Consider the following 11313-nt stretch of genomic DNA (forward strand, 5'->3'; position numbering starts at 1 on the left):
CATCAGTGGAAGATGATGAAAAATGGAAAATAACGGCATAATATTGGTGATGCTGTCACTAGAGTAAAAAAATAATAAAATAAATTAAAAAACATGAATAGCGAGTGCAGCACTGACAATGATCATCATTTAGATGAGCCTTCTAATCTACCCTCTCCTCATTACTCCAAGGTTAAGCAAATTTCCACGTCCGCTTTTGCTGTTTGACACTGATGAGAGGGAAGGACTTTAGTGTGTACTTGAGGATGGAAGTTTGTGCATCAAACTGCATGCTAATCTATTTGATTTGGGTTTTGACATCATGCTCTGAACCTTCCCAGCCCACAGCCCACCATATAATATCCTATCTCTGACCTCAATTCACTTAAGCATGCCCAGTGGACCAATCAGCACCAAGTACCGGCTTAGCAGAGCCAATGGCATGTGTCATATCAAACCTAATCACACACTGATAGATCCACTAAGTGGGTCAGCTTTGTGGTGAAAGTCTTTTCCCGGCATAGGACGAAGGAAGCAGCTTCAAAGTTCATGGTTAGAAGGAAAACTTTTGCGTTCCACTTTATTTTTTATACTTGAGAGAAGAGCAGTGGTTTAACAGCTGGCATGCTGGAGTCAGATTTAAGCCTGGAAAGGCTGTATTTTTCACACTATATTGAACCAACAATGCTTTTATAGGTCCAGTTTAATTATATATCTGTTTTTTGATATATGATACATACATTTTTTCTACTCTGGGATATACTTAAAATAGTTATCTCAGGCACACAGCTCTGGTTGCAAGCACAGCAGCTGCTTTTCAAGCCTTTTATTTACAGGAGGCAGCCAATGAGGGAGGGTGGCCGTAAAGGGAAGCGAGCTAAAACAGCTTGTTTTGGACAGATGATGAGCGGCTGAGGCGTTTCACCAAGATAAATAAGGATTATTTTGAACTGTGATTCATAAAACACTACACCCACTAGTATGGAGCTGCTAGCATAACAGCTCTGCGTTCAATTTAGGCTTCTTAAAGACCACTGGCATTGTATACATCAGACCTTCCCAAAGTGTGGGGCCCGCCCCCTAAGGGGGGCGCAGAGCCATGGTTGGGGGGGGGGGGGGGGGGCGGTATGAAAAGGAAAAAAACAAAACGCTTGGACACTGCTAGCACGGGGCGCCCACAAAAACGCAAAACAGGAGATGAAGCATAGCTGAACATGTTTCCAATCCAACTTCATTCTAAGCCAAAGACTATAAAATATGGTGAAGCATATCGCCCCTTTGGTTTCACGTGCACAAGTGCCGAGGTAGGTCTCCCCTGCAAAATTGATTTTCCCTTCGTTGGGAGCACGCGCTGGGCTCTTCAAATCACGGACAAACAGTATCCCACAGTTGTTTATGTTTTTAAACCCATTTTGCACAGAGAGGAATTTTTTTTTAAAAATGTATTGATAGCAATGTTGAATTTTATTACACAGGAAAAAAAAACAACTACACGTAAAATAATCACACCGTGACGCCTCTGCCTTTGTAAATGGATGGACAGTAAATGTAAAACCTGAGGATAGTCAGATTAACAGTAACAGTATTTTGTCTCTATCTGCCATTCTGCAATTCCTCTCATGTAAACAATAACGTGGCGCACAGCATGACGTGAAAAAAGGCACATACCTTTGACGTTGCGTGACGAACTCTGTATTCCTCGTCCACATGTAAACGCAAAAAAGGAGTTTTAAAAAATCTCAGTTTTGGTGATTCCAAACGCTGTTTACGTGTGGACAAAACAGTTGCTTTTCCAAAAATACCCGTGTAGATTCGGAGGTAGCGTAAAAGAGTTAGTAGTTTATTTTATCATTATGTCTTTTATTGCAGATTACTTGTATTTGCTTAATTGTTTACTAAATGTTTGAGGTGTGAAATAAACCGCAATGGAGCAAAATATGGGGGTGTGTGGTTGGAGGATGTGTTAGTGCGTGTGTGTGCAAGCGCAGGGGGGTTTGGGGGGGCAGGAACATTTTTCATGTAAAACAAAGGAGGCCCAGCAAAAAAAGTTTGGGAACCACTGGTATACATTAACGTGTCTTGTACACGTGAACTCCTGCACATTTTCAAACTTTATTCGGCAGTGGTCATGAGTGGTTTGGGTTTGGTATAGAACCTAAAAAAAAAGGCTGCTTTTAGAAAAACCAAGAAATCGTTTTTCATCACTGAACAGCTATATTAAAGATAGTAAAGCCTTCTGGACTCCCTCTGTTATTGATGTAGAATATGATTAACATTTGGAAACACTGCGCATGTGACCTATCCTTGACTTCACCAGAATATACGTAAAGTCTACAATGAGGCTCTGTCTGGATCCATGCTGGAAATGTGAATCAGTCAAACAGCTGTGGAGCAGAACCCACTCCGTGACAGGGAGGCAGAGGTTGGAGGGTGAGGGGGGGATGAGTTATGAATAAAGAAGGGAGGGTGGAGAGGTGAGCAGATGAGAGATGGAGGTGGGGGTGGGTGGATGGGGGGACAGTAAAATGCTGCCGTCACTTAAACTCTAAAATGAAAGATCGATGAGCTTATTTAAATGTGCTCCCAGAGACACGAGTTGGCTCATATAAACCCCCTCGCATTTATGAGGACGGGTGTGGGCATCGATTGGCGGAGAGAAGAGAGAGAGTGAAAAGGGGAGAGGGGCAGGGGTGGAGGGAGTGGGTTGTAAGGAGGGGGGGAGGGGATGGGGGAGATCAGGAGGATCAACCTTGGCTCATGAATTTCATCCTTTTCCTCCTAAAATAAAACGTCCTGATAAATGCTGGGGATAAAGGGGTCGGAACCTGGAAAATCTACAGTCTTCGATTGGCCGCCTGGCACAGCTTATCAAATCAATAAACCCGCACCACCACCACCCTACCCCTTCACCACAACCAGCCTCATCACCAATCTGTTTCACTAATTTCCAATTCACCCCCTTCCACCCCTTAAACCCAGACAGCTGAAAGGGACTGCTGGGCTTGATGGTGGGAAAATTGGGGGGTGTGGTAACTTGGGTGCTGGTGGTGAGACCTTGACATTAATAGGAGGACAGAAGGAGCTGACTCTGCAGCCGCTGGCAGGAGGGAGGGAGGGAGGGAGAGACCAAGGGAGGGAGGAAGATGGGAGAGTGTGACAACTGGGGAAAGAAGGGAGAGGAGAGCAACTTTTGACATGCACAGAGGTGTTGTCATACCGTCATCATTGATTGAACTGCAGGCAAGGCTTTGTGAGTGACAAGCACGGTGCGCCGCATTCTTCCTCCAAGCCAGCACCGTTTTCTTTTCACCCCTTTTCCTCACCACTCCCTTCTCTCCTTCCTCTACTCCTTCTTACACCACCTCCTTGCCCTCTCAGCCACACTCTTGACTTTCTCACCCTCCCCGCTCCCCTTCTTCACACTCATGCGGGCACTTTTCTTGCACTTAAACCGCTTGCACATATCCTCCATACGTTCACAAATAGCACACCCCCACACTTCTCTTTCACATACACACACGCGCAGACATTCCTAAGACCCCCACCTCTCCTCCTCCTCCTCATTACCCCAAACTCTCAGCCTTACGTTCTGCCCACCACACCATCTGTGATCAAGAGAAAAACTGCATGTCAACACCAGCCTGACCTTTTCCATGCTTTTGTTTCCCCACTCTCACATCCTCCTATGAGGTACATTAAAAAAAAAAATCACATTCATAGCACAACCACTGCAGTTTCTTTCCACTGTGGCGACAAAAGAAAACAACAACAACAACATATAAATACTTAGAACAAGGCAACCAACCATTTCCACCTTTGGTAAGGGATCAATATCTCATCATATCTGTCTCCTTTCCTGTTGCCATATTCAACAATTACTCCACTCAGCACGCAGCTACAAGTCTCATACTAATCCGGACACCTGCCTAAGCAACAGGGTCAACGCCAAAATGGGATACGGCTTAAATGAACACACTGTGTGAGGCTGCATGTTTGTGTGTGTGTGTGTGTATCTACATGTTTGTGCATTTGTGTGTTTCTGTGCCAAATCAAGAGCTGTAGTTAAGCAGGTCACTGCATAAAAGGGGGATTATCAGTGCCTGGAAACTGTAACACTAAGACACCCCCCCATTCACACACACACACACATCCTCAATAACTTAATCCTGCGATTTATAGTATGAATAGAAACAATAATAATAATAACAATAATAATAATTAATACACGCACTGCACAAAATACCTAGCCTTTTCTGTCTCTGAACACAAGAATATAATTACCCCCATAAAACCACCCTCTCTTTTCCCCTCCTGCAGATATGGATTAGAACTCCACCAAGTGATAAACTTAATATGTTAAATCACTGTTTTTGCAGTTTAGGGTCTTTATGTCTTCTTGCTCCTGTTCAGCATGATTGCAGTGACAAAGGGGTCTGACAAAGGGGTGTTTATTAAGACAATAGATTTTCTGCTTACATCAACTATGAAAAAAACTAAAGAACCCGCATTAAAAATCTAATGAGAAACATTCTTATTTGCTCTGCATCATCTGTCATTTGAGAGTTCAGCTCATACCTTGGCCGTGCAACATGTGGCAGTTGCTGCCGAGAAGGAGCAGGAGAAATAGAGGCAGACACCGGCTCACTCTCCGGGTCGTCACGGTTCCCATCACCATCTTCTCCCGGCTCCTTGCAGCGGGTCCCTCCACACGCTCCGGAGATCCCGGACAGCTAATTCCCGGCTTCATCCTGCGGGAAAAGGCTCCGCTTCTCTCGCTTTGCTTCTGCAACTCTCAGTCTCTCTCTGCCCTGCGCACGAATGAGAAGAACTGCGAATGGGTGGCGGAGGTGCTGGTGGCGGGGGCAGGCTTCAGCTCTGCCCTTCCCGGGGTAAAGCTGTCACTGCTGACAAACTCCCAACTCTCACTCCGCAACTAGGCAGGCTGTGGGGGTAAGGAGGCTCGGTTAACAGGCAGACTGACTTTCCCTCACTTGTCCGGGGCTTCACGATGTACCGGAGCCGTGATCTCTTAACTGCAGCGGCTGCGGAGTCCGTGTCTTTCCACGACCTGTGATAGTCTACCTCATTTCCATCTGGATTGATCCGACCATCGAGTTAATACATTAGAGTGTGTGTGTGTGTCTGTGTGTTTAGACTTATCGGCTTATTCTCTGCTATCGACTTCAAATCCGCGCTTGTTTTGATGTCTTCACCGGGGATTTGTCCCGCGGGTCATTTAGCCGTTTACACGGCGGTCGCATTAACAGAGAAGCGATAAAACACCTAAGTTATCCATCCGTAGTCTGCCCGTATGGCTGCATGCTCTAAAAATCAATCCAGTAATTGATTCGGTGAATTCCCTTGGATTTAGTCAGCAAACAAAGTGTGGAAAGGGCACCCGAGTCTCTTTCTAAGAGACTCTGTTATCTGAGCAAAACTTAAGATAACAGATATCCAATTTGACACGTTAAACTCGAATGTCCGTGGGTCGAAACTGTGTCCACTCTTCTCCCTCGCACACAAGGACACTGTTTGCCCGCGCGCATACGCCACACAGTCCGGCTAACTTGTGTGGTAATGCGCCGCGGCTCGGATTACTCGGAAAAATGAGACAACAGGTTCACAAAAATAATGGGATTTCAAGTTTCTCGGCAACAACCGAGACTTTTCTCCACCTTAGTACGGGTGCACTGCCGTGGAGGCGCTGCTGCGAGACACCAAAGTGGCAGGTTTTAAGTGAAAGACCAGCCGCTCAGAGCCAGACGGTAACGTTACTCTCGCTGCTGCTACTGCGACACTGGAGCCTTTCGCTGTTTTATCCAGAGTCTTCAACGGTCCCCCCGCGAGCTCGCACGAGCCCGGGAAAAAGCAATACTTCAAATATATGTTTGTTTGTTTTTTATCGCTGTCCATACGTACTCACGAGAGTTTCTATCCTCAGTTTGCGGCGTTTTGTTTTCACCTCGCTGGTTTCTTCCGTGTCGGAACCCTGTTGAGGCTTTGGGAGCCGACTGGGGCGATGCGTCTCCCTCCACTGAACACCTGCCACCCTCCTCTCCTCCGCACAGACTTGGGGGAGAGAGAGTGAGGGCTGTTGGTTAGACTTATCCGAGCAGCTCCTGCGCACCTACTCTTTTATGAGCGCAAACTTATATTGACATTAGTTTGAAATTACTTTTTCACAGCGTTAGCCTCTCTCTTAATCTCTCCGGTAATCTATCCCAAACTCAAAAACTAAACTTCCATTCACTATCATCCGTCGCTGCTGATTGGGAGAGCTCACGGTTCCCGCTGTTCCTATTGGACAGTCCGAACCGAGGGGAGGGACGCACATCCAGCACCCCCAAACATCCCTGCCACACTCACAGATAGACACACACACACGCATATACAAATATATGCAGGTTTTCGCTCTAAACATTTAGTATTTAGTGATTTTATATTATTAGTTTCTTTTTATTACTTATTAGGGAATTTATATAAATGGCTGGGGAGGACTGCAAATGAGAAGGAGCCGCCCTGGGGATTTTTTTTCACCTTGCTAACTTCAAAGGAATTTCGCTATATATTATTTGACAAAAGAGGAGCTCTCAGAAGCACTGCTGGCGGTGCAGCTACATGCACATCACAAAATAACTGCCTGGAGCTATATCTTAGCACTAATGATAACCTAGTTTCGTCCATGGTGAGGGTCATTAAATGGCACATTAATATTAAAGCCTACAACACAGTGACCTTATCTTTTATTGCCTCAATAAATCCTCAGAGACAGACTTTCCATCCCCCGAGTGTCCAAATAGTGTTCCTGCATTGTCAGGTTGTCCCCAATGAGCTCTCCCCTAGAACCTACGCATCGGCTCACTCATTTATCTTTCCATCCAGATTAATTTGGCAATTGTCATCTAATTTTGTTTCCAGTAAAGCGGTTATAATGCTGAATTTAGTCTCCATCAGTAGCTTAATCTGCAGTGCTGAGACTCAGATTTTGTGCTGCATTTCACATTAAAATGCCAAAATTCATACTACGGTAATTTATCTGCAGAAGTTGTTTCAACCCCCAAAATGTATTCTTAAAAAGCCAGTTTATGTAACACGAGTTTATAGTCGCTTCTTCACTTAAACTTTTTTTCCTTCTGCCCATAGAAATAGCATCAGGAGAGCAGTGAGAGTGAGCCAAAACAGTATAGCTGTGGTAATGGAGAGGTACAGATTAACTGTGGGTTCACCAGCACAAGCAAACCTCCTTTTGAAATTGTCATTTGACACTTTGTTATGATAAACAAAGAAACTAATTATTACTACTTTAAGTGTAATAATCCGGTTACATTTTATATTACACTTTAAGTATGAAGGGTAATATAGAGGGATTTGCTTTTCGTCCCATTGAATGTCAGTCATTCACTCATTCATTCCATCAGTGCAGATGAGTCACTTCATTTCAGTAACAAATCTTGGTCTCTGGTTGCCACATCACTGCTAGTTTCTTCCGGTTTGTAGTCCACTTTAGAAGCCCAAATCACTATCCTGCCGAACACCCAAAAGTGTGTGAAATGACAGTCCTCTTTGCATGAAGGAGCTCTAAAGCTTTTCTGGCAGCTTGTACTGACTTTACACCTAACCTGGCATAGTAGCAACAGTAAGGCCTTTAACTACTACTTGGCTGTACATGAGGAAAAAAATTAGAACAGCTCCCCTGTGAAATCTTCAATTCTTTCTTCTAAGTTTACAAGGTGCTTAAAAATTCCCCTGCTGCACACCTGGATGACCTGTTGCACACCAATTGGTCGTTGCATCTTTGGATCTCACCTTCCTCATCCGCCCCCTCAGATCTCCAACGATCTCCACACCAGGCAGGCGGCAACATGTTTATAGATAGTGACATACTGCTCTCACATTTTGGATGTCTGCCAGTTGCTATGATACCATCACCATTTTCACAACCTTCAAGCCCGCTCAGACACAGTTATGGCTTTTGTCTCTCTCTGATGAGGTTACTTTCATTTGTTTTTAGGCATGAGTTTTTTCAAGCAGCCTTCCACGTCACATTGTCTGTTGCCCTTGAATTTGAGCAAGTTTTTTATTTTTTGAATGAAGTATATTAACATGCTTCAAATATGGTGATCCCCCGGCTCCCCACTCACCTCTGACCTCCACTTTCATTTAAGACAAGTTCTGACTTCTTTCAGATCTCCAGCGCTATTCCTGTGCAAGCCCATACTTTTAATGAAGCCGTCTTATTTACAGTCTTCGACTATCTGTCCTGTTTCAGCCGAGGTGGGTCATGGATATTGCAGTAATGCTGTTTGAATGAATGTAAGAAGCATTTTAACATGTTTGGCTGCAGGGAAAATATTCTCCAGAACTGATCCGAATCATAAAGTGAAAGAAGGATAGAAAAAAAAAGAACCTGTAAAAGAAAATCTTTGAGGTAATAAGTTGTTTATATTTTTTATCCTCTGGTGTATCAGCCTGAATTTTATTTGACACAAATCTTGTAAAATAAATAAATAAATAAATAAATAAAGGAAAGAAAAGAAAATAAGGATTTTGAAGAAAACTTTCAAAATTATTTTCAGTTGTTCAGTTAAGATACATCCATTAATTACTAACAGCTACTCGTAAAAAGGAACAACTCGCCCACAAGCTACAAACCATAAAAACAAGACTTAATGGGATGGTGATATTTGCAGGCGATCCAGCACCGAGCATTGTACCTGCAATGAATCTCTACTCAAGAAGTAAGTGCTAAGTCTATCTATCTATCACCTATCTATAACCCACGGCAGCAATAAATAATATTTTTATGCACATAAATGTGACCACACAGAGACACACACACCACGCATGCACACACATTTATCTGGTGCACAGACTTGAGTGCTCACAGGTTTTAATTCTGGAGCCAATTTAGCTTCCAATTACCTGGGTATCCAGTACAATTACCACTGCATTTTCTACCCTCAATCTATCTATTGCTCCCTATCACCAAAGCATCCTGTTACAGCTTCTCACCCAGGGAGAAACACATATGATTACAAACACGCACGACACCCTCCCACAAGTTTATGCACACAATATTCATCGTGTAAGGTCACCTAACCTCAATGTGCACAGACATCTATCTCAAGACATCAAGCTACAGCTGCTCTGCAAAACTCGTGTACACTTCACTTCACCTAGTCACTCCCTTCCTAACATCCACCCAAATACACACACATACACAGTCACACTGAGGTGGCGAGGTGTCCTCCACTGAGGTCTGTGATAGGGACTGAAAGATGACACCAATCTCTGTTGTTCTCTCAGAGGCAAACATTGGGAGGGTCCCCTGTCTCTTTAACACCTGTTTGACAGGGCTAATGACTTCAGTCCCAGCAATCAACGCAGTGGTGTGTGCGCACGCCCGTACCCAAATAGAAAGGCACATACAAGCGCACGCTGAGCTAATGAGCGGTTCCCTGCAGCTCAAGCTGCCACGGTAGAGAGAGATAATGTCAATATTAACTGACCTGTCATAGCAGTGGAGTGCTGGGAGGATGCACACAATGGCAAAGTGGCTGCAGACAGAGACTTTAAAGCTTAGCTGCGGCACACTGACTAACAGCATCAATTGGTTATTCTTGTTGCTTTTAGAGCACTTGTTCCCATCATGACAAAGGTTTTTTGTGTGTGTTTGTGTGTCTGTGTTGTTTTTCCTAAACTGCTATTTCACCAAAATGTAATTGCTGCAGGTTGCTGGATATGAATACAGCTTTATCACAGCTCGTGTGCCACACCCAGTCTGTATTTACATCAATATTACATAGAGCCTCTGTTGAGCACAGAGACATAAAAGGCTAGTGGCCCCTTTGTGTTGAGTCTTCTACTGTAATGTAATGGCAAGGCCAATTTTCAGATAAAGAAGCTCAGCGATTGTGAAGTGAGTTACTGCCTAGCATGTTCATTGTTGCTTGTGTGCTTGCTTTCATTTGTGCACAGGAATCCTCCAGTATCCTTTTCACTGGCCCTTTTTCTTCTGCTTTCTCTTATTTTTGCCACATTTGTGCGAAAAATAATTACAGAGGAAGACACAACATTAAAAGCTAATAAGCCGAATGACTAGAAGTTCACTTTTTTCTAATTGAATTCACTCATAATGGCCACGCTGGCTGCTTCCACAGCCTCTCTATGTGTGGTTTACAGTTTAGTTTCACTGTAGCCCAGGGTGATGCTGTATTCTTGTATTTCAAGCAGACGGAAACCTGATTCTCTCAAACTAGTAGCTCCACCTGTTATCCAAGCTATCTCCTGGGGCAAAACAAGAGGGTGAGGGTGCACCGAGAAGAATAAGCAGGAATGAGGGTGAGCTCAGGATAGCAGGAAGCCTTTCATGTGAAAAAAAGAAAAGGGAGCGGGTAAGGAAATGAAGAGGGAATTGTAAGGAGTTGGGTCACACCTGTTGAGGACTCAAAGAGACAGGGAGGGATATGAGGATAAGTGTAAAACCAGTGGGAGAAAGGGAGGATCGCTGTGGAGAGGGATCACTTTTTAGTGAGTGGAGCAGATAGAAAGGGGTGTGAAAATCACACTCTGGGCTTTCAGGAGTCTTTTATGGAACAAGAATGAAGGAAAGTAAGTGAGAAAGCAGAGCGAGGGTGGCTATTGAAGGAAGAAAAGGGAAAAATATAACCAACCATTTCAGGGTCACCGTATGGACCGGGCAGAGAGAAATCCAAAACGAAAAGCTCATGCTGTGTGCAAGTGGATGAGTGTGCAGGTCTATGATGTTTTTTGTTTGCTTTAGTTTCTTTGTGCATGTGTATGTTTGAGCTCTTAGCTCCTGCTGTGTATCATCCCTGTAGCAACAAAGCGGACGGTTGATCTGGAGCTGGCTTTGTTTCGTGTCAACCAGCTCCTCATGTGTCCGGCCTCACCGCAAGGCCTCGCAGCTGGCCTCAGAGAGCTGCAGTGCATACTTTTGGGATCGCACTCTGAAGCTCTTCCCAGTGCACCTGTAATCACACACAATTATCCAGCATCACACTGTGGTGGAGGAGCAGGCAGAGTGGACATAGTGTACGCCCATGAACTGCACATAAAAGGAAAGCAAACAAAAGGGGAACAGAAAACACGACTCAGACTGTTCTCATAATGTAAAAGGCAAAATCACAGAATCATAAACAACCACTTAATTGGAATTGGCGTGCTTCCGCATTCGTAGACATGTAAGAGCGTGTATTCATGTACATAGTGTTGCACACAGGGATGCCTGAAGGCACTCACTCCACGCTCTTCCACGTGGTGTGGACCGTTACAGAGATCTTAAGAGAGAGTGATGCCATACCCTGAGGGAAC

General features: G+C 44.4%; 1 protein-coding gene across 2 annotated transcripts in view; it reads right to left on the bottom strand.

Moving 5' to 3' along the window:
* Positions 1-6227, bottom strand: part of LOC146707476 (protein sidekick-1-like) — a 295921-nt gene extending 289694 nt beyond the window's left edge. The window contains exons 1-2 of one of the 2 annotated variants that reach the window (XM_085458835.1): positions 6155-6227; positions 4555-6048 (exon numbers count right to left, since the gene is read on the bottom strand). In XM_085458835.1, the coding sequence (XP_085314961.1) occupies positions 4555-4726 (172 nt within the window). In that variant the 5' untranslated portion in view covers positions 4727-6048; positions 6155-6227. Of the gene's footprint in view, positions 1-4554 lie in introns of both variants that reach the window. The other variant, XM_085458834.1, reaches the window with a different exon arrangement.
* Between the last annotated feature and the right edge of the window lie 5086 nt (positions 6228-11313).

This window comes from Copadichromis virginalis, linkage group LG6 (assembly GCF_057382275.1).
Source record: "Copadichromis virginalis isolate Kocher_CV1m ecotype Utaka linkage group LG6, C_Virginalis_male_GT1.1, whole genome shotgun sequence".
Lineage (NCBI taxonomy): Eukaryota > Metazoa > Chordata > Actinopteri > Cichliformes > Cichlidae > Copadichromis > Copadichromis virginalis.